Genomic DNA, 22,452 nt, shown 5'->3' on the forward strand with positions numbered 1-22,452 from the left:
GATGTTTCCTATAGTGGGGGAGTCTAGGACCAGAGGACACAGATAGAGTGGATGTGGAGAGGATGTTTCCTGTAGTGGGGGAGTCTAGGACCAGAGGGCACAGATAGAGTGGATGTGGAGAGGATGTTTCCTGTAGTGGGGGAGTCTCGGACCAGAGGACACAGATAGAGTGGATGTGGAGAGGATGTTTCCTATAGTGGGGGAGTCTTGGACCAGAGGACACAGATAGAGTGGATGTGGAGAGGATGTTTCCTGTAGTGGGGGAGTCTCGGACCAGAGGACACAGATAGAGTGGATGTGGAGAGGATGTTTCCTGTAGTGGGGGAGTCTCGGACCAGAGGACACAGATAGAGTGGATGTGGAGAGGATGTTTCCTGTAGTGGGGGAGTCTCGGACCAGAGGGCACAGATAGAGTGGATGTGGAGAGGATGTTTCCTATAGTGGGGTAGTCTAGGACCAAGGGCACAGATAGAGTGGGTGTGGAGAGGATGTTTCCTATAGTGGGGGAGTCTAGGACCAGAGAACACAGCCTTTGGAGCAGAGGGATATCCCTTTTAGAACGGAGATGAAGAATTTCTTTAGCCAGAGGGTGGTGAGTCCACAGAATTCATCGCCACAGGCAGCGATGGAGGCCAAGTCACTGGGTATATTTGAAGTGGAGCTTGATAGGTTCTGGAGGGTATCGCGCTCTGCTCGACCTGGCGTTTTTTACAGGATTTGGCAAGCTGGACTCTCAAGAACGCAGGTGCGGCTGCCGCGGACTTCAGGTTGGATTGTAAGTGGCCTGAGAGTGGGGAATGAACCAGTGTTCAGTCGATTTAAGCACCGAGCCAGGTTAAAAGAGTTGAGGGCGAAAGACTCACATCTCCGTGAGGCTTTACTCACCTCTGCACTGAACCGACTTGTCACTGTCAGTACTTCCCTCCGCACTGAACTTGCCTAGTTCGAGTGGCTCCTGGACCAGCTACAGGTCTGAACTGACTCCCTGGCTGTGGCCTGAAGCCATCGGGGCCCTGGACCAGCTACAGGTCTGAACTGGCTCCCTGGCTGTGGACCTAATTCCAGTGACTCTGCGGGTCTTGTTCTATGTCTTTCTTGTTTACTATTTTTAAATTCTTGTTTGCACGGTTTGTTCTTTCTGCGCACGTTGCGTGGGGTTCCTTTTCTGTGGATTCTCTTGTGTTTCTTCGCTTTCTGGCTGCCTGCAAGAAGACCAATCTCAAAATATGGAGCTCATACTTTGGTAATGAATGTGCTTTGAACTTTGGACCTCTGGATCAGCAGGAGCACCCCAGAAAGTGATCCCTGTGCGGGCTTTGGACCAAAGCAGGGCTCGCATCCTGCGGGAGTGTCCGCTGGGATTCCAACCCACAGGGATGGGCCACAGGCCACGTTCACAGCTGAGGGGGCAGTGAAGAGAAACACAGCGTGCCCAGTAAGGAGAGTAAACGTCAGTGTGATAAGAAATGCAAGATTATATTTAGTTTGGTGTAAGCAACACGGGAGGGTGATATTGTTCCTGTCGTTGTTGAGTGGCTGAACGATTCAGTGAGTGAGTGGAGTGGTGGGGAGGCACCGTAATGATTTATTACTGAAATGCTGAGGAGGAGGGTTTTCTGGGACGCACCTTATTAATCCACAAACCTCTAGCGGCGAGCTTCCCGCAAGATGGCAGCGTGCTCGGGCGCGACGAGGCCAGCCAAAGGTGTTACTGTCTTTTATTTATTTACGGTCGCAAGGCCCTGCTGGATCTTAGCAGAGTGCTGCGGGTCTACCCCATCGGCGAGTTGCCCGCCGGCGGAGAAGGTGAAGGAGCTGGACTCGGGGCAGATGGCGCTGCTCCCCGCGTCAGAGAGGCAGCAGCGGGGTCGGCGTGCAGTCTGGCAGCGAGCGATTGTCTTAGTCTTTCGTGTCGAGCATTGTTAACGCATAATGCTGCAAGTCTGGTCCACTGATTTATTGGCGGGCTGCAGGGGTTTGAGCCTCCCAGGAGAGAGGCGTCAGGAGCTGGCGCTGGAGGTGGAGTAGCGCGGCGTCTATGCTAACGTTGGTACCGTCCCCCTCCCTCCAAGTGTTTGCTCGGCAGGAGACAGGATGTATGTGCCCGACTCCAAACTGCTGCAACATTCATGGACTCAGGGACTTGCACGGTATGTTTTTTGTGTGACTGCTGTATGTGCCACGTGCTGTGCATGACTGTTGGTACTGTGTCTTGTACCGTGACCCTGAAAGAGTGCGGTTGAATGACAGTTAAACTTGAACTTGATGTAAACAGCCAAGTATAGCGAAACATTGGAGTATTACCATCTGGACTTGGAAATATATTGCCATTAGTTCCGAGACCCCCTTTGTACCGGGCGTCTCTGAAAACGCAGCCTTTTAGCCCCTCGCTAACGGCTGCTGGACTCAGCGGGGAGAAACTTCAGGCTTCGTACGTCGAGGGTGTACGAGACTTTGTACGAGGGTGCAGAATCCGTGAGGCTGGGGTATCTGGCCCACCCAAACCCCGGTTTGTGTGAACGCTGTGTGCCTTACTGCCCCCGGCGATCGCCTGTCAGCAAGGAATAACACAGATCGTACCCTGCTTAGAATTATTCAGGAGTCTATTTAAGAACGTTAACTGCAGCAAAAGGAAAGAGAGAGGGAAAAAATTTACAAAAGGGGCCCGTTCTACTGAGACAGTCACATGTGCACAGTGGAGCTCAAACCTTGAACTTGTCTGTAAATCGCGCGCCGGACCCTCCCTCGGTCTGCGTGAAAGCACACACACCACCTTCCGAAGGTCGCTGGAAATCCACCTTGAGCAAACGGGCTTTCCCATTGGGAGTATCGGCCCTTCCTCCTCGAAGCCACTCACCTGCACAACAGGGACAGCGTCGCCCACCGCCTTCCCTCCTGCCTCCCGGCTCCCGGCTCCCCCTCGTTCTCTAGCACCTCCTCCCAATTCCACCATCCTGATCGGCTGACACCACATTCCTAAGCCTCTTATCTCAGCTCAAATCCAAGCGGGCTGAAAGCAGGACAGGCTGCTCTTACAGGCCCGAAATGGCCAACATGAGGGGGCATAGTTTTCAGGTGCCGAGGGGGTGTCAGGGGTGAAGTTTTTCACACAGTTGCGGGTCTTTTAAGAATTTCTTAGATGGGTCCGTGAGGCTTAGAAAACTAGAGGGCTATGCGCTAGGGAAATTCTAGGCAGTTTCTAGAGTAGGTTACAGGTACGTGGGCTTGTAATCTGCTTTAAATTTCGATGTTCTAAAACAGACGCGGTTAAACCTCCCAGTCCTCTCGTGCTTCCCCACCCGTTCCTGCCTGTTCAGTTTGTTTGACGTTAGAATTCTGACTCGGCACTCACTACGCGAGTGTTCTCTGTCCCACCCCTGCTGCCTCACTAGCTTAAACCCTCCCAAAGAGCTGGAGCGAACCTCACTGCCAGGGTACGGATGCACAGAGGCGGTTTTCAATAGCGCAGGAGTCTGGGACCAGAGGGCACAGCCTCAGGATAGAAGGACGTCCCTTTCGAGCAGAGCTGAGGGGGAATCTCTTCAGCCAGAGGGTGGGGAATCTGTGGAATTCATTGCCACAGACGGCCGTGGAGGCAGAGCCATTGAATATATTTAAAGTGGAGGTTGATCAGTTAAGTGCGTGAAGGGATACGGGGAGAAGACAGGAGAATGGGACTGAGGAAAATAAATCAGCCATGATGGAATGGTGGAGGGGACTTATAGAAACATAGAAAGCCTACAGCACAGTACAGGCCCTTTGGCCCACAAAGCTGTGTCGAACATGTCCCTACCTTAGAACTACCTTGGTTTACCCATAGCCCTCTATTTTTCTGAGCTCCATGTATCCATCCAGGAGTCTCTTAAAAGACCCTATCGTATCCGGATTCACCACTGCCATCGGCAACCCATCCCACGCACTCACCATTATCTGCGTAAAAGAATTACCCCTGATATCTCCTCTGTACCTACTTCCAAGCACCTTAAAAATATGCCCCCTCATGTTAGCCATTTCACCCTGGGGAGAAGCCTCTGACTATCCACACGATCGATGCCTCTCATTATCTTATACACCTCTATCAGGTCACCTCTCATCCTCCGTCTCTCCAAGGAGAAAAGGCCAAGTTCACTCAACCTATTCTCATAAGGCATGCTCCCCGATCCAGGCAACATCCTTGTAAATCTCCTCTGCACCCTTTCTATGGTTTCCACGTCCTTCCTGTGGTGAGGCGACCAGAATTGAACACAGTCCTCCAAGTGGGGTCTGACCAGGGTCCTATATGGCTGCAACATTACCTCTCGGCTCCTAAACTGAATCCCACGATTGATGAAGGCCAATACACCGTATGCCTTCTTAACCACAGGGTCAACCTGCTCAGCAGCTTTGAGCGTCCTGTGGACTCGGACCCCAAGATCCCTCCGATCCTCCACACTGCCAAGAGTCTGACCATTAATGCTATATTCTGCCATCGTATTTGACTCGATAGCCTAATTCTGCTCTTGCGTCTTACAGTCTCGGTTCCCTCTTGGCTCGGGTCAGCTTGCCATGGAAGAGATCCCAGTGATGCCTGCCTGCCTGCTCTCTGCACCCACTCTTTGTCTCTTCATCTCAGCCGTCCTGCCTTCCTGTTTCTAAACTCGCCGAGGGGGTAGTCCGGCAATTACAATATACCACCATTTCAGATTCAGATTCAGTTTATTGTCATTTAGAAACCACAAATGCAATGCAGTTAAAAAATGAGACAACGTTCCTCCAGAATGATATCACAAAAGCATATGACAAAACAGACTACACCAGAAAATCCACATAACGTTTGGCAATCCCCAATCCAGAGTCCGGAGAGGCTGCTGTTTATTAATATCACGCTACCGTCTTAGCGCGTTCCCCGGAAAGGAGCTCCAAACCCACCAGACAAAAACAAGACCAAAAACTAAAACTACAAGACCTGCACAAAACCACGTAATTACAACATATAGTTACAACAGTGCAAACAATAGCATAATTGATTAAAAAAACAGACCATGGGCACAGTAAAAATAGTCCAAAGATGTTAAAGGACTATAAATCACCACACAGTTTCCACAAGTCCCCAGGGTCCCGACAGACTCGTCATCCCACGCCGGCAGCAGAAGGGAATACCCTCGCTATGGACTTCCACAGCGCCGCCGGACTCAGCCTCGCAGACACAGCACACAATGAAAGCTCCGTCGGACCCAGCCTTGCAGTGAAAGCGACCTGACCGTAGCGGACTCCGAGTCCGTCGAACCTCCGAGCCGACGACCATCCCCTCCGGCACAGCTTCTCTGAGCACCATCCTCTGCCAAGCGTATTAAGACGGCCCCGCCAATGGCCATCGGCAACGCGACCCCGAGGACTGGGGGCCTGTTCTTCCCAGCAGAGTCCCGGACCTCACAGCAGCAGCAGCAATGAAGAAGGTCTTCCTGGAGATTTCCCGATGTTCCTCCGTGCTCCCACGTCCGTTTTCAATCGATTATGATTGCGCACGGCACCCCACTTCACAAATAGCAGATAATCAGCTCCGGAGTGGCCGCCGCCATCTTGGAAGAAACTTACTTCTTTACAACACTTCAATTGACCTGAAAATCCCCTTTGCAGGACCTCCTCTCTCTCCTTGCCGATTATCACCGGTGCCAGCGTGGACTGTGTCTTTTCATCGCGGGGCAAAATTGCACTAATCAGATGGGTGATCTTTTCTTCCGTCTGGAAGGTGGGGGCTGTGAGTGAACATTTGCATTCCCTGCTGTCTGTCTGTCTGTTTCAGGTGCTGTCTGAAGCCTGTGGCCAGGAGATCACAGCGAAGCACATGCTGCCGACGGTCCTCCAGATGGCAGGCGACCAGGTGGCAAACGTTCGCTTCAACGTGGCGAAGTCGTTGCAGAAAATAGGACCGGTTTTAGATGCCAGGTAGGTACGCCACTGAGTTGGGGCTCGTAACCCGGCCCGCGGAGCACGCTCCGCCTCAGGTTTGGGGCGCAAGTTGAAATGCCGCTTGTGGTGGCATTTAGTGATGGAGCCACAGGCCCGTTCCGGCCAAGACCTCCCGTCTCTGCCGGTCCCAGATTCCTAACCTGGGGTCCGTGGACCCCTTAGCTTAACGGTGTCGGTCCGTGGCACCAAGATAGTTGTGAACCCCTGCTTTAAACCTTCCCCGCCCACGTACCTGTCCTCTTCAAAGTTGTCAATGTTGAGTTGGCTCAACCACTTCCTCTGGCAGCTCATTCCGTGTACTGTGTGGGAGAGGGGCATAAACTTAACCCTCAGTCCATCTCCTCTCCCCACCCTCACTCTCCTCCTTTGCTAACCTTAAACGATCTTCGCTGTCCTGAGATTAACTCCACAAGCCACAGGAGCAGAAATAGACTGTTCGGCCCATCGACGCTGCACAGCCATTCTATCGTGCTGATTTACTATCCCCCCCTCAGCCCCACTCTCTTGCCTTCTTCCCAAGGACACCCTTGCCAAGAACATTGTGTCCCGTTTCTGCCCTCCGTATTGCCTTCGTATTCCCAAGGGCCTCGTTTTACTACCGCTTTCCCGAGCCATGCGTAATATTCCTTTCTGTAAGGTTGTAAGACTGACACTCTCTCATCACCCACGCTACCCGAGGAACTCCAATCAACTGGCCTTTAGAAGGGTCCAGCGTAGAATAGTACAGCACAGTACAGGCCCTTCAGCCCACAGTGTTGTGCCAACCCTCAAACCCTGCCTCCCATGTATCCCCCCCACCTTAAATTCCTCCATATACCTGTCTAGTAGTCTCTTAAACTTCACTAGTGTATCTGCCTCCACCACTGACTCAGGCAGTGCATTCCACGCACCAACCACTCTCTGAGTGAAAAACCTTCCTCTAATATCCCCCTTGAACTTCCCTCCCCTTACCTTAAAGCCATGTCCTCTTGTACTGAGCAGTGGTGCCCTGGGGAAGAAGTGTCGCTGTCCCCTCGAGCAGCTGCTTCCCAGTTTACCCTCTCCTGACCCTGCCTAATACTCTTACAATTACCCCTCCTGCACCTCAGCACCTTCACCCAAGGATCAGTTTTAATCTGTGAATATCTTAAAACTGAGGGAATTACAACTGCGGCTGAAAATGTGATCATCCGGCCCGGCTCATTTCCTCGTAGGCTCTGTGACGTCGACGTCTGGTGTAACCCTCCTAGACGCAGTTACTGATTTTGACCCATTGAAGCCTCTGGCGCTCAGGAAATTCCATTTGGTACTGGGGAGGTTGAAGTCAGCCACTCAGTAAACCCTTTCCGTGACTGGGGTTGGGTGGGGGGGGTGGGGGGATAATAAATCGGCTGTGACGGAATGGCAGAGTAGACTCGATGGGCTGGACGGCCTGATTCCGTTCCTGTGTCGCACGTCGTATCTGCCTGTAGATCTGCTCCCCAGCTCCCAGTGGCCTTTTGGGAGCCCAGCGAACCATTTTATTTGTGTGTCATGCAATGTGTCTGCTTCGACTTCAGTGAGACCTTTGACAGGGTCCTGCACAGGAGGCTGGTCTTTATAGACAATAGACAATAGGTGCAGAAGTAGACCATTCGGCCCTTCGAGCCTGCACCGCCATTCTGACATCATGGCTGATCATCTACTATCAATACCCGGTTCCTGCCTTGTCCCCATATCCCTTGATTCCCCTATCCATAAGATACCTATCTAGCTCCTTCTTGAAAGCATCCAGAGAATTGGCCTCCACTGCCTTCCAAGGCAGTGCATTCCAGACACCCACAACTCTCTGGGAGAAGAAGTTTTTCCTTAACTCTGACCCAAATGACCTACCCCTTATTCTCAAACCATGCCCTCTGGTACTGGACTCTCCCAGCATCTGGAACCTATTTCCTGCCTCTATCTTGTCCAATCCCTTAATAATCTTATATGTTGCAATTAGATCCCCTCTCAATCTCCTTAATTCCAGCGTGTACAAGCCCAGTCTCTCTAACCTCTCTGCGTAAGACAGTCCGGACATCCCAGGAATTAACCTTGTGAATCTACGCTGCACTTCCTCTACAGCCAGGATGTCCTTCCTTAACCCTGGAGACCAAAACTGTACACAATACTCCAGGTGTGGTCTCACCAGGGCTCTGTACAAATGCAAGAGGATTTCCTTGCTCTTGTACTCAATTGCCTTTGTAATAAAGGCCAACATTCCATTAGCCTTCTTCACTGCCTGCTGCACTTGCTCATTCACCTTCAGTGACTGATGAACAAGGACTCCTAGATCTCTTTGTATTTCTCCCTTACCTAACTCTACGCCATTCAGATAATAATCTGCCTTCCTGTTCTTACTCCCAAAGTGGATAACCTCACACTTAATCACATTAAACGTCATCTGCCAAGTATCTGCCCACTCACCCAGCCTATCCAAGTCACCCTGAATTCTCCTAACATCCTCATCACATGTCACACTGCCACCCAGCTTAGTATCATCAGCAAACTTGCTGATGTTATTCTCAATGCCTTCATCCAAATCGTTGACGTAAATTGTAAACAGCTGTGGTCCCGATACCGAGCCCTGTGGCACCCCACTAGTCACCACCTGCCATTCCGAGAAACACCCATTCACTGCTACCCTTTGCTTTCTATCTGCCAACCAGTTTTCTATCCATGTCAATATCAATACCTTCCCCCCCAATGCCATGAGCTTTGATTTTACCCACCAATCTCCTATGTGGGACCTTATCAAATGCCTTCTGAAAATCGAGGTACACTACATCCACTGGATCTCCCCCGTCTAACTTTCTGGTTACATCCTTGAAAAACTCCAATAGATTAGTCAAGTTTTATTGTTAAAACTTCTGGCAAGCTGGCAACGTGGGTTAAAAGTTGTCTGCGGATGGTGTTTCAAGCAAAGCCCAGGTTCCGGAAATAGTTGTACTGTATGCCCTCCCGTCCATTGCATCTGTACTGACAATCACTCCTTGCTATAGTAACCCACTTAGCCACGCTAACTCCACATCCCTTTGTCTTGCTCACTGTAGAAAAGGCCCGTTGACCCACAATTCTTTCTTCTCAGTCCTGGCGAAGAACAGTCGACTGTTCATTCATTTCCGTAGGTGCTACCTGGCCTGCCGAGGTGCTCCGGCATTTTGTGCATGTTGCTCTGGAACTCCCACACCTGCAAAAGCAAAAAAACAAAAGCAGCGCCCAATTGAACCACGTCCTTTTGCCTACAAGTGGCCAATATGCTCCGTTCCCTGCACATTCATTTGCCTGTCTAACAGTGTCTTAAACACTTCAACACTCACAAAAAAATGCCGGAGGAACTCGGCAGGTCAGGCAGCACCAGTCGACGTTTCAGACCGTGACCCTCCTTCGGATCTTAAACGCTTCTTTCGTATCTGCATCGACTGCCACCAGACCCATCAGTGTGTTTCGGGCACTCAAATCCTCGGCACATCTTCGAGCTGTTTTCCTCTTGCTCTCGCATCTTACCCATCAGCCGTCTGTCTTTGCCTCAAACTTCAATCAGCCCGTCCCTCAGACTCCACCGCTCTGGAGAAAGCAATCCCAATTTAGCAACCTCTCCGGTAAAGGCTGCAGTACCAGCTAGCATGTCTTCTTTACCTTCTTCAGACCCTTTAAAGGGGAGACCAGAGCAACAATCAGTACTCCAAATGTGACCCAGCCAGAGATTTATCACATCCTGGTAAACGTCTTCTGTACCTTCTCCAAAGCCTGCACACTCTTTAAAGGCCTGACCAGAGCAGAATTCAGTACCCCAAGTGTGACCCAACCAGAGATTTATCTCAGGCAACGTCATGGTAAACGTCTTCTGTACCCTCTCCAAAGCCTTCACACTCTTTAAAGGCCTGACCAGCGCTGAATTCAGTATCCCAAGTGTGACCTAACCAGAGATTAATCAAGTGACTGTCCAGGTTTTTGTTCCTGCATGAAAAGTTTACTCCTCCGATCCTCTTTAATACATCTTCCCTCTCCCCTTCGACCACTGACGGACAAACCCTGGTTAGAACCGAAAACTGCACGGTGAGATTTCAGTCAGTGCCACCACCATCATCATCACGTGACGCTGTGGTCTCTCCGTGGCCACGATTGTTCTTGGTTTGTGCCCTTGCCTCCTGGGCAGCGTGTGTCCTTACAAGACGGGGTGACCCCAGCCATAATCGGTACTCTTCAGAGATTGTCTGCCCGGCGTCAGTGGTCGCATCACCAGGGCTTGTGATCCGCACCGGCTGCACACGTGACCGTCCGCTATCTGCTCCCAGGTGCTACACCTTGCCCAAGGGTGACCTGCAGGCTAGCGGAGGGAAGGAGTGCCTTACACCTCCTTTGGTAGCGATATATCTCCCCACCCCCCCAACCCGCCAACCCGTCCGGGTAACGATGTTTGTGAAATTGTGCGTTTCGGATTTGATGGGAATTTGTGTGGAAAGTAGTAGCAGATGGATTGCATTAAAAGGAAATTTATGAATTTAATGCCCCCTCTCGCCAACGGCGTAAAAATGGGGCATCCTTTTGCATCCCCTCACCCAAATGAGCTGAGCTGCAGTTTCTGACCGCTCCACCCCGTACCTGGCCAGTAAAAGATCAGTTGTGGTAGCAGGAGCCTGCGTGAGAGGCAGAAACAGGAGGTTTTTAATCTGGGTAATACCCAGTTCCGTTCTGGATTGAAGTGAATGTGCTGCTGTCTAGTCTTTAAGCTCACAGGTACTAAAAATCACTTTTAAATCGCAGCACTTTACAGAACGAGGTCAAACCAATATTGGAGAAATTGAGTCAGGACCAAGATATGGACGTGAAATACTTCGCGCAGGAAGCCATGACTGGTAAGTTGCGGCTTTGGACCCAGCTCGGTCCCAGCATAAGCATTCTCCCCTCAAGCAGTTCCGGCCTGCATCGTGTCCCAGAGTCCCAGCTCGGTCCCAGCATAAGTACTCTCCCCTCAGGCAGTTCCGGCCTGCATCATGTCCCAGAGTCCCAGCTCGGTCCCAGCATAAGCATTCTCCCCTCAGGCAGTTCCGGCCTGCATCGTGTCCCAGAGTCCCAGCTCGGTCCCGGCATAAGCATTCTCCCCTCAGGCAGTTCCGGCCTGCATCGTGTCCCAGAGTCCCAGCTCGGTCCCAGCATAAGCATTCTCCCCTCAGGCAGTTCCGGCCTGCATCGTGTCCCAGAGAACCAGCTCGGTCCCAGCATAAACATTCTCCCCTCAGGCAGTTCCGGCCTGCATCGTGTCCCAGAGTCCCAGCTCGGTCCCAGAATAAGTATTCTCCCCTCAGGCAGTTCCGGCCTGCATCGTGTCCCAGAGTCCCAGCTCGGTCCCAGCATAAGCATTCTCCCCTCAGGCAGTTCCGGCCTGCATCGTGTCCCAGAGTCCCAGCTCGGTCCCAGCATAAGCATTCTCCCCTCAAGCAGTTCCGGCCTGCATCGTGTCCCAGAGTCCCAGCTCGGTCCCGGCATAAGCATTCTCCCCTCAGGCAGTTCCGGCCTGCATCGTGTCCCAGAGTCCCAGCTCGGTCCCAGCATAAGCATTCTCCCCTCAGGCAGATCCGGTCTGCATCGTGTCCCAGAGTCCCAGCTCGGTCCCAGCATAAGCATTCTCTCCTCAGGCAGTTCCGGCCTGCATCGTGTCCCAGAGTCCCAGCTCGGTCCCAGAATAAGCATTCTCCCCTCAGGCAGTTCCGGCCTGCATCGTGTCCCTGAGTCCCATCTCGGTCCCAGCATAAGCATTCTCCCCTCAAGCAGTTCCGGCCTGCATCGTGTCCCAGAATCCCAGCTCGGTCCCGGCATAAGCATTCTCCCCTCAGGCAGTTCCGGCCTGCATCGTGTCCCAGAGTCCCAGCTCGGTCCCAGCATAAGCATTCTCCCTTCAGGCAGTTCCGGCCTGCATCGTGTCCCAGAGTCCCAGCTCGGTCCCAGCATAAGCATTCTCTCCTCAGGCAGTTCTGGCCTGCATCGTGTCCCAGAGTCCCAGCTCGGTCCCGGCATAAGCATTCTCCCCTCAGGCAGTTCCGGCCCGCATCGTGTCCCAGAGTCCCAGCTCGGTCCCAGCATAAGCATTCTCCCTTCAGGCAGTTCCGGCCTGCATCGTGTCCCAGAGTCCCAGCTCGGTCCCAGCATAAGCATTCTCCCCTCAGGCAGTTCCGGCCTGCATTGTGTCCCAGAGTCCCAGCTCGGTCCCAGCATAAGCATTCTCCCCTCAGGCAGTTCCGGCCCGCATCGTGTCCCAGTGTCCCAGCTCGGTCCCAGCATAAGCATTCTCCCCTCAGGCAGTTCCGGCCCGCATCGTGTCCCAGAGTCCCAGCTCGGTCCCAGCATAAGCATTCTCCCCTCAGGCAGTTCCGGCCTGCATCGTGTCCCAGAGTCCCAGCTCGGTCCCAGCATAAGCATTCTCCCCTCAGGCAGTTCCGGCCTGCATCGTGTCCCAGTTTCTCGCTGGGTCTCTGAAGATGAGCACAAGATGGGTGCCTGCTGTAGGGGTACTGATGGTAGAAAAGGCTCTTTAAACTAAAGATGTGTGCCTCGTAATCTGCACGTGCAGCTAGCGAGGGTCGGGGGGAGAAACACGCAGTCCTCAGCAGGTTCAATAAGGGGTATAAAACACAAATTATGGATTCAAAACTCTGAAAGTACAACTGGGAAGCCAACCAGAGGATTATTCAAAGAGCTGGAAAAACGCTGTGATACTTGGAACTGTTTCCAGTTAGAGGGATTTGCTAATTGTCCAGAATTATAAACCTTGTGATAGAGCTGAGCATGAAATTCCCAGTTCTGTCTCCCACTCGCCCTCCTGTTTCTGTGGGCTGAATATTTTAAGAAGCAATCCAGAGTTTTGAGTGGAATCCTCAGTAAATGGTTCTGTGTTTCTATTGGGTGATTTTTAGGGTTTAAGAACAGGTGTTAAAATCTAGCGGTACCGTTCAATAATTCTCTACCATCGTATGTACTTCCTGTTACCCGGCTGGTGTTCGGGGCAGTAATGAAGGCCCTGCATCTTTGGCGGTGTTCAGGGCTCCCCCTCATCTTGTCAGTAGCTTCCTCGGTTTTCACTCCTGTCAATCGCACAAATCCCGCGGGGGTGGAGCCCAGGAATACCGATGCACTCGGAGGTAGAAAGATTCTTCATTGCTGTTTCCGTAACGGTTATTGTTTGACCGGTCAGGGTTGTTGGCCCTGAGCTGAACCCGGTGGACCGCCCTGAGTCTGGCCTCTGCCCTTTGACCTGTTTGGCATGGGTGACCCCACCAAGAGCCAAAGCATAAAACCCTGAGTCCGACCAACATAGTTCTCCGGGTCGTTGAGGCAGGCAAGCCTCCAAACCCCGCGACAAGCTTGTGACCCTCTGGGAGCTCTGCTGTTGTGGTCGACTTTTGTGTCTCACCCTCACTTGTCCCAACCATGTGAGGTAGCTGATGCCTTTATTCCAAGTGGTCCTCAGTTAGATGGGGCTCATCTAGGAGAAGGAAAACTCTGATCTCAAATCTCCGCTGCCTTGCAGCGATATCCACTCGTGAGGGAAAATCCGGAGCCGGAGTCCCTGAGGCAGTCCGACGTCGAGTTCGACGCGGACCGGCAACTCCTGGTGCCGAACCGTATCGGTCTCCGCCGTTCCTCTGGGTTCATTGTCTGCGTGGAGAGGGGGAGCCTGCTACACGGGGAACAGCCTGCTCTCTGTATCGTGCTGCCCTGGCTTGTGTATCTAGGCAGCTCGGACACAACAGCCACAGTCGAACCTGACCGATGGAGGCCTCAGTCACTCCTCCCGTGTACATTTATTACAGTTAAATCAATTCATTTGGTGTGTAGCGTTTCAGATTACTTGATTTTTTTTTAAAAAATCACTGAAGAGATGAGAGTTTGTGGTCTGTTTTCAGTTGAATGATTTTGAGGTGTTGTCTCTTCAGTAAAGCAGAAAATCTGGTTCGCGGTTTCTGCTAAATTAATTGCTGGCTGAGAAATGGGCTGCATTATTGAGTGGTTTAAGGTCCACGGGCAGGGGTGTTAACATTTTGGCTGAAAATGACGGGGGTGATGTGAGGAGAGAGGGAGTGGTGAAAGCAGAGTGCAGCGTGGGACAGCAAGGGTTCCGAGGCAAGAGCAAGACTTCTGTGATAGCTGTAGTCAATACAGGCTCGATGGCCTCCTGCTGCCCCCTGTGTTTCTGTATCAGCCTTGTGGATAATGTTTCCTACTTTAAAATCTAGTAGTTAGCAGAACCCAGTAGGTCTTAAAGTGACTGAGGCCTCCGTTGGTCAGGGTCGACCGTGGCTGTTGTGTCCTATCTGTCTAGATACGCATGCCAGGGCAGCAGGATACGGAGAGCGAACTGTTGCCCGTGTAGCAGGCTCCACGCACCCAAAGGAACGGCAGATACCGTTTGTCACCAGCGGCGTCGCAGGAGTCGCCGGTCAGCGTCGAACTCGACGTAGGGCTGCCTCGGGGGGCTCCAGCTCTGGGTTTTTCACTGGGGGTTCACTCCCGGAGCCTCCCCCGTGATCGGGTACAGCGGAGGTTTGAGATCGGAGTTTTCCTTCCCCCAGATGAGCTGACGAGCCCCGTCTGCCCGGATAGGTCTTAAAGCAACAGGAATTAAGAGTTGGTAATTATATGAATTCACTTGCAGTATTTTAGAAATGACATATACTCCATTGCTAGAATTCCCACAAGTTGTCGTCATAGCTTACAGGTAGATGCACGTTCTGATTATCTTCAGAAGTGTTCACGTCTTGTCTGCTTTCAGTATCTGATCTGCCTGTTTTCCTTTCTTACCTAGTGCTTGCCTTATCGTAGAAAGGGGTGACAGAACGGCTCTCGGCACCTGCAGCGAGATCTGCCGCTGACATCTTTGAAAACCTTCTTCCACTCTCTCTGAAAAGGATGACCCCCTGGAAAATGTAAATGTCTCGTAGGTAGTGCCACTGGATTTCAGTTGCCTTGGAGATGATAGTTCCGCAGACCTTCTGCTGCCTGAAATTAGCTTGAGTGATCATAAGTGTCTACTCCCCCCTATTTATTTTCATTGACTGTAGTGTACCCAGTGGCATTGTGTATCCGGTGGGTTTAGCTGTTAACAAGGATGTGTATTAGCTTTGCTGCTCCGTCGATAGTCACTTTGTATCCAGCATGCTGCCGGCTCCTTCTCCTCCTTTCCCAAAACTCCTTCGCTTGTATTCCCAGCATCCAACGGCAAACGCTCGAATTGAAACTGAAGACGTCGTCCAATCTGAAGTGGCGGGGAGGGTCCACGTCGGATGGGTCCTGGCCTGGTGTAGGGGTGGGGTCCACGTCGGATGGGTCCTAGCCTGGTGTAGGGGTGGGGTCCACGTCGGATGGATCCTGGCCTGGTGTAGGGGTGGGGTCCACGTCGGATGGGTCCTGACGAAGGGGAAAGAATGCGACTTGGCGTAGAGACGGGGGCCTCGTGTGGGAGGGTGTCCGCGCTGCGTTTTCTCCGGGTTGCTGAACGACGTGCTGTAAGCTTTGACCAACCTTACTGAAATGGCTTTAAATGCCGACCTGCTTCTTTTGATGGCGTGAGCAGCAGTGCCAGTGGATGCTGTGATTACCCGGTGGTTTGGTTAGGCAGCCCCGCTTCTGTACGTATCAGTTAAAGTAGATTCTCTTCCTGACCAGAATTACAAAATATTGTATCATTCCAGTGGTCTCGTCACATTTGGGATGCCGTTTCAATATTGCAAATCATGTAATTTAATGTCTGATAGCTTCTTGAATGATTTTAGGCAGGTTTAACCTGCTACCACTGGATGTCTTTCTCCTAATTTGTACATTACATCGTTGTTTGGACTGATTTCCCCAATAAAGTGGATTAAGGTAAATGCTGTCACGTGTTTTGTCTCCTCGCAATTCTTTCCTTCCTGTTAAATTATTTCTTTTGTCAGGTGGCTTTCTGTGCTCTTCGCCGGATTTTAGACCGAAGTCTTGCACAGAAATCAGAGTTTGTCACTGAAGTGGGATTAACAAGTTTAGTCAACGTGGAGAGGCAAGGGGGGGGAGGGAGCCCATCGTATTCATGTCTGATCTAGTCCCATTGGCCTGTGTTTGGCCCACTGATGCGATAAATCTTTCCCTCCAAATGCCTTTTAAAACTTGTAGTTGTACCCACCGCTACTGCTTCTCCCTTTAAGCAGCACGCTGCTTCTGTAGTGGCGGACCTTCACGCGATGGTACAACTGCGACGTAATCTCCCCAACTCCTGCACTCGCTGGCTCAGCCAGTGCGAAACATTTCCGTTTCCTCGGCCGCTTAAGTCCAGGGAAGGCCATCTCCGGGCCCCGCCAAACGTGCGGGTTTGAGGGGCGAGCCCATCCCAAGGCCCCCTGTTTGTGGGGACCCTCTGTAATTTGTGATCCTGTTACAAAATAACTGCATAGAATTAAAATATTTAGTTTCATAATCCTCAATTTGACTAAAAGGTTAGTAAAGAAAGAGCAAAGACAAGGGCCTGTTTTACTGGAACAGTCTAACATGCTCACGGTTTCCCCCGCCACCAATCCCCCATTGATCACCCCGGCCCCACTCCGGGTCAAATCCTACAAACTCCTCTCTCTGGCCCCAAGCCCAACCTTAGTGCCCCTCACCAGAGAAACCTCCCCTTAATCATAGAGGAGCAGAAGTAGGCCAATCGACCCATCGAGTCTGTTTCACCATCCAATTCTTCCAGTCATCCCCATCCCCCTTGCCCCCTCCCCATACCCTTTGATGCCCTGGCTAATCAAGAACCTGTCTATCTCTGCCTTAAATACGCCCATTGAGATTGACATTGACGAGCAGTTGCTCGTGGCAACGAATTCCACAGATTTACCGCCATCTGACTGAAGAGGTTTCTCTGCATCTCTGTTCTAAATGGACGTCCTTCAATCCTGAAGCCGTGCCCTCTTGTCCTGGACTCCCCGGCCATGGGAAGTAACTTTATCATATCTAATCTGTTCAGGCTTTTTAACATTTGGAATCTTTCTATGAGATCCCCCTCCCCTCATTCTCCTGAACTCCAGGGAATACAGCCCAAGAGCTGACAGACGTTCCTCATACGGTAACCCTTTCATTCCTGTCATTCCTGTCATTTGTTCCCGTCATCCTCCTCCAAGCATAGCCGACCCTCAAACCCTCGGACCCTCACTCCTCAGTCCACTCTGTCCGGCGGTCTAACAACTCTCTCCATTCGCATCCCCTCTCTTCATCTCTCCCTGACAAAGGACCATGAAAATCCCTCTTCCAGACCCACAAGAAAGAACAACACCCCTCTCATTGGTGAACATACATTCCAAAGTCCCCATTATCTCTAGTCATAACCCAAACATTGCTGCTACAGAGAAACCATTACATTAGCAGGTTTCATTAGATGGTTCATTTCATACCTGGAACCATTCTAGTGAACCCTCTCCAATGTCAGTACATTCTTCTTTTTTTGTAATTTACTTTTTTTAATTGAAGTTCATCATCAAACAAACATTTCCGTAAGATGTATTTCAGACATTGTACATATATATCACAAATCTCCACAAAGTATTTATCTGAGGTACACACTTACACACCCTCTCAGAAATCCCATTATGATAGTACATTCTTTCTAACATAAGGAGCTCAAAACTGTACACAATACTCAAGTGTGGTCACACGAGTGCCTTATACAGCCCCAACATCACATCCCTGCTCTTATATTCTATAAATATTCCTCTGGAAAAGAACACCAACATTGCATTTGCTTTCTTCACCACCGATTCAACCTGGAGATTAACCTTTAGGGTATCCTGCACGAGGACTCCCAGGTCCCTCTGCATCCCTGCATTTTGAATTCTCTCCCCATCTAAATAACAGTCTGCCTGTTTATTTCTTCCACCAAAGTGCACGACCCTACACTTTCCAACATTGTATTTCATTTACCATTTCTTTGCCCATTCCCCTAAACTATCTAAGTCTCCGCAGGCTTACTTTCTCTATTTTCTCCACCTATCTTGGTATCATTGGCAAATTTAGCAACAAATCCATTAATCCCATAGTCCAAATCATTGACATACATCGTAAAAAGCAGCGGTCCCAACACCAACCCCTGTGGAACTCCACTGGTAACTGGCAGCCAGAATAGGATCCCTTTATTCCCACTCTCTATTTTCTGCTGATCAGCCAATGCTCCACCCATGCTAGTAACTTCCCTGTAATTCCATGGGCTCATGCTAAACAGCCTCATGTGGGCACCTTGTCAAAAGCCTTCTGAAAATCCAATTACACGATGTCTACTGCATCTCCTTTGTCTACCCTGCTTATAATTTCCTCAAAAATTTGCAGTAGATTTGTCAGGCAGGATTTTCCTTTCAGGAAACCATGCTGGCTTTGGCCTATCTTGTCATGTGCCTCCAGGTACTCCGTAATATCATCCCTAACAATCGATTCCAACAACTTCCCAACCGCTGATGTCAGGCTAACAGGTCTATAGTTTCCTTTCTGCTGCCTCCCACCCTTAAATAGCGGAGTGACATTTGCAATTTTCCTGTCATCCGATACCGATTCTTGAAAGATCATTGCTAATGCCTCCGCAATCTCTCCAGATACTTCCTTTAGAACCCAGAGGTGCATTCCATCAGGCCCAGGAGATTTATCCACCCTCAGACCATTAAGCTTCCTGAGCACCTTCTCAGTCGTAATTTCCTCTGCGCAAACTTCACTTCCCTGACACTCTTGAATGTCCGGTGTACTGCAGATGTTTTCCACTGTGAAGACTGATGCAAAATATGCATTCAGTTCCTCTGCCATCCCTGCGTCTCTCATTACAATATCTCCAGCATCAATTTCTCTTGGTCCTATATCTACCCTTGACTCTCTTTTTGCCCTTTATATGCTTAAGAATGCTTTTAGTATCTTCTTTGATATTAGTCGCTAGCTTCCTTTCATAATTCACCTTTTCCTTCCTAATGACCTTAGTTTCCTTCTGCAAGTTTTTAAAGGCTTCTCAATATTCTATCTTCCCACTAGCTTTGGCTTCTTCATATGCCCTCTCTTATAACCATATAACAATCACAGCACGGAAACAGGCCATTCCGGCCCTCCTAGTCCGTGCCGAACTCTTAATCTCACCTAGTCCCACCTACCCGCACTCAGCCCATAACCCTCCACTCCTTTCCTATCCATATACCTATCCAATTTTACCTTAAATGACACAACTGATCTGGCCTCTACTACTTCTACAGGAAGCTCATTCCACACAGCTATCACTCTCTGAGTAAAGAAATACCCCCTCGTGTTTCCCTTAAACTTTTGCCCCCTAACTCTCAAATCATGTCCTCTCGTTTGAATCTCCCCTACTCTCAATGGAAACAGCCTATTCACGTCAACTCTATCTATCCCTCTCAACATTTTAAATACCTCGATCAAATCCCCCCTCAACCTTCTACGCTCCAATGAATAGAGACCTAACTTGTTCAACCTTTCTCTGTAACTTAAGTGCTGAAACCCTGGTAACATCCTAGTAAATCGTCTCTGCACTCTCTCTAATTTATTGATATCTTTCCTATAATTCGGTGACCAGAACTGTACACAATATTCCAAATTTGGCCTTACCAATGCCTTGTACAATTTTAACATTACATCCCAACTTCTGTACTCAATGCTCTGATTTATAAAGGCCAGCGTTCCAAAAGCCTTCTTCACCACCCTATCTACATGAGACTCCACCTTCAGGGAACTATGCACTGTTATTCCTAGATCTCTCTGTTCCACTGCATTCCTCAATGCCCTACCATTTACCCTGTATGTTCTATTTGGATTATTCCTGCCAAAATGTAGAAACCTCACACTTCTCAGCATTAAACTCCATCTGCCAACGTTCAGCCCATTCTTCTAACCGGCATAAATCTCCCTGCAAGCTTTGAAAACCCACCTCATTATCCACAACACCTCCTACCTTAGTATCATCAGCATACTTACTAATCCAATTTACCACCCCATCATCCAGATCATTTATGTATATTACAAACAACATTGGGCCCAAAACAGATCCCTGAGGCACCCCGCTAGTCACCGGCCTCCATCCCGATAAACAATTATCCACCACTACTCTCTGGCATCTCCCATCTAGCCACTGTTGAATCCATTTTATTACTCCAGCACTAATACCTAACGACTGAACCTTCTTAACTAACCTTCCATGTGGAACTTTGTCAAAGGCCTTGCTGAAGTCCATATAGACTACATCCACTGCCTTACCCTCGTCAACATTCCTCGTAACTACTTCAAAAAATTCAATAAGGTTTGTCAAACATGACCTTCCACGCACAAATCCATGCTGGCTACTCCTAATCAGATCCTGTCTATCCAGATAATTATAAATACTATCTCTAAGAATACTTTCCATTAATTTACCCACCACTGATGTCAAACTGACAGGTCTATAATTGCCAGGCTTACTTCTAGAACCCTTTTTAAACAATGGAACCACATGAGCAATACGCCAATCCTCCGGCACAATCCCTGTTTCTAATGACATCTGAAAGATCTCCGTCAGAGCTCCTGCTATCTCTACACAAACTTCCCTCAAGGTCCTGGGGAATATCCGGTCAGGACCCGGAGATTTATCCACTTTTAAATTTCTTAAAAGCGCCAGTACTTCCACCTCTTTAATTGTCATAGGTTCCATAACTTCCTTACTTGTTTCCCACACCTTACACCATTCGATATCCTTCTCCTTAGTGAATACCGAAGAGAAGAAATCGTTCAAAATCTCTCCCATCTCCCTCGGCTCCACACATAGCTGACCACCCTGATTCTCTAAGGGACCAATTTTATCCCTCACTATCCTCTTGCTTTTAATATAACTCTCTTGCTTTTACTTTGTCTCTGACTTCACTTGTCAGCCACAGTAGCGTCCTTCCATTTGAAAATTTCTTCTTATTTGGGATCTATCTGTCTTGCACTTCCCTCATTTTCCGCAGAAACTCCAGTCACTGCTGTTCTGCTCTCCTTCCTGCTGGTGTCCCTTTCCAGTCGACTTTGGCCAGTTTCCTTCTCATGCCATTGTAAATTCCTCTGTTCCACCGAAATGCATATTGGATTTTAGTTCCTCCTCCTCGAATTTCAAAGTGAGCTCGATCATGTTGTGATCACCGTTCCCTAAGGGTTCCTTGACCCTTAAGCTCTCTTATCACCTCCGGATCATCGCACAACACCCAATCCAGCACAGCCGATCCCCTAGTGGGCTCGACAACAATAAATGGACGGCATACAGTTCTCCAATCTTTTATCTTCAGCAGTAACCCAAACGTGAGCGGGAAACAACTCGCACAAAACGAAATAACAGACAGCATAACAGTAAAAAAACACAAACTAAGGCATTACACGTGCTATACACCTCGCCCACAGACCTGTTGACTTGTTGCCATTTTCACGGACCCCTCCTAATGTAGGAATTTGGCCGTAAGCATCAACTGTTCATTCACCTCTGTGGATACTGCCTGTCTGCAGATGTCCTTCAGATTTCCAGCATCTGTAGTTCTGGGGCCTCTACTTGTGATTTTCTTTTAATATACAGTAAATGACTTGGATGAGGAAGTGGAAGGGTGGGTGAGTAAGTTTGCAGAGGACATGAAGGTTGGCGATACAGATAGTGTAGCAGGGTGTACAATGGGACATCGAGAGGAAGCAGAGCTGGGCTGAGAGGTGGCAGATGGAGATGAATGGATTCACTTTGGAAAGCGTCACGCCCTGGTTAAGATTCTTTTTTTTTCCGCGATGCTGCAGGTATTTCATTTTAGCGGTCCCTGCTGAGACGGGAGACTCTTGTTTTCCAGCTTAGGAGCGTGGTGTCGGCCAGTCAGGGTGGCAAAATTGGGAGAAGGTTCCAGAGAACACGGGGCGGAGAGGATCTTGTTTGGCGGAAGCTGGGAGGAGAGAGGAGGGAAGGTGGTGGACGATGCCGTCCCTGATGCGCAGGGTGCTGTGTGCTTTCACGCAGACCGAGGGAGGGCCCGGCGAGTTTGTTCCAGACCAGTTCCAAGATTTGAGCTCCACCGTACACATGTGACTGTTTAAGTAAAGTGGGCCCTTTTTGTTCTTTTCTCTTACCTTCAATAACCGTTCGCTTAAGTTAATATTCTTAAGTATGCTTCTTATTAATCGTACGCGGTGTGCGATCCGTTATGCCTTGCCGGGGGGGGCAGCATTCACACAAACCGGGGTTTGGGTGGGCGAGACGTCCCGACCTCGCGGATCTGGGGCCGAACTCACATACGCCCTCGGCGCGCCAAGACTGGGACGGGTGGGTTTCTCGCCGCGGAGCCCAGTGGCCGTTAGCGAGGAGGGGGTGCCGTCGATCCGCACTTCCAGGGACGCCCAGTGAAAGGGGGATTTCAGAAGGTCGGGCTTGAAGGCGGAGTACGGGGTTAATGGCGGGAGTGCGGAGGAACAGGGGGGATCTTGGGGTCCATAGGTCCCTCGAAAGTTACCCGACAAGTTGACAGAGTGGTTAAG

The 22,452-nt window shown here is 50.1% G+C and overlaps 1 protein-coding gene across 1 annotated transcript in view; it reads left to right on the forward strand.

Moving 5' to 3' along the window:
- The window catches only part of LOC140716972 (serine/threonine-protein phosphatase 2A 65 kDa regulatory subunit A beta isoform-like), a 74,559-nt gene extending 58,747 nt beyond the window's left edge, over positions 1–15,812 (forward strand). The window contains 3 exon segments of the mRNA XM_073030169.1: positions 5,783–5,925; positions 10,714–10,805; positions 14,750–15,812. Coding sequence (XP_072886270.1) covers positions 5,783–5,925; positions 10,714–10,805; positions 14,750–14,766 — 252 coding nt within the window. The 3' untranslated portion in view covers positions 14,767–15,812.
- The last annotated feature ends 6,640 nt before the right edge of the window (positions 15,813–22,452 follow it).

This window comes from Hemitrygon akajei, chromosome 26, assembly GCF_048418815.1.
Source record: "Hemitrygon akajei chromosome 26, sHemAka1.3, whole genome shotgun sequence".
In the NCBI taxonomy this organism is placed as follows: Eukaryota; Metazoa; Chordata; class Chondrichthyes; order Myliobatiformes; family Dasyatidae; genus Hemitrygon; species Hemitrygon akajei.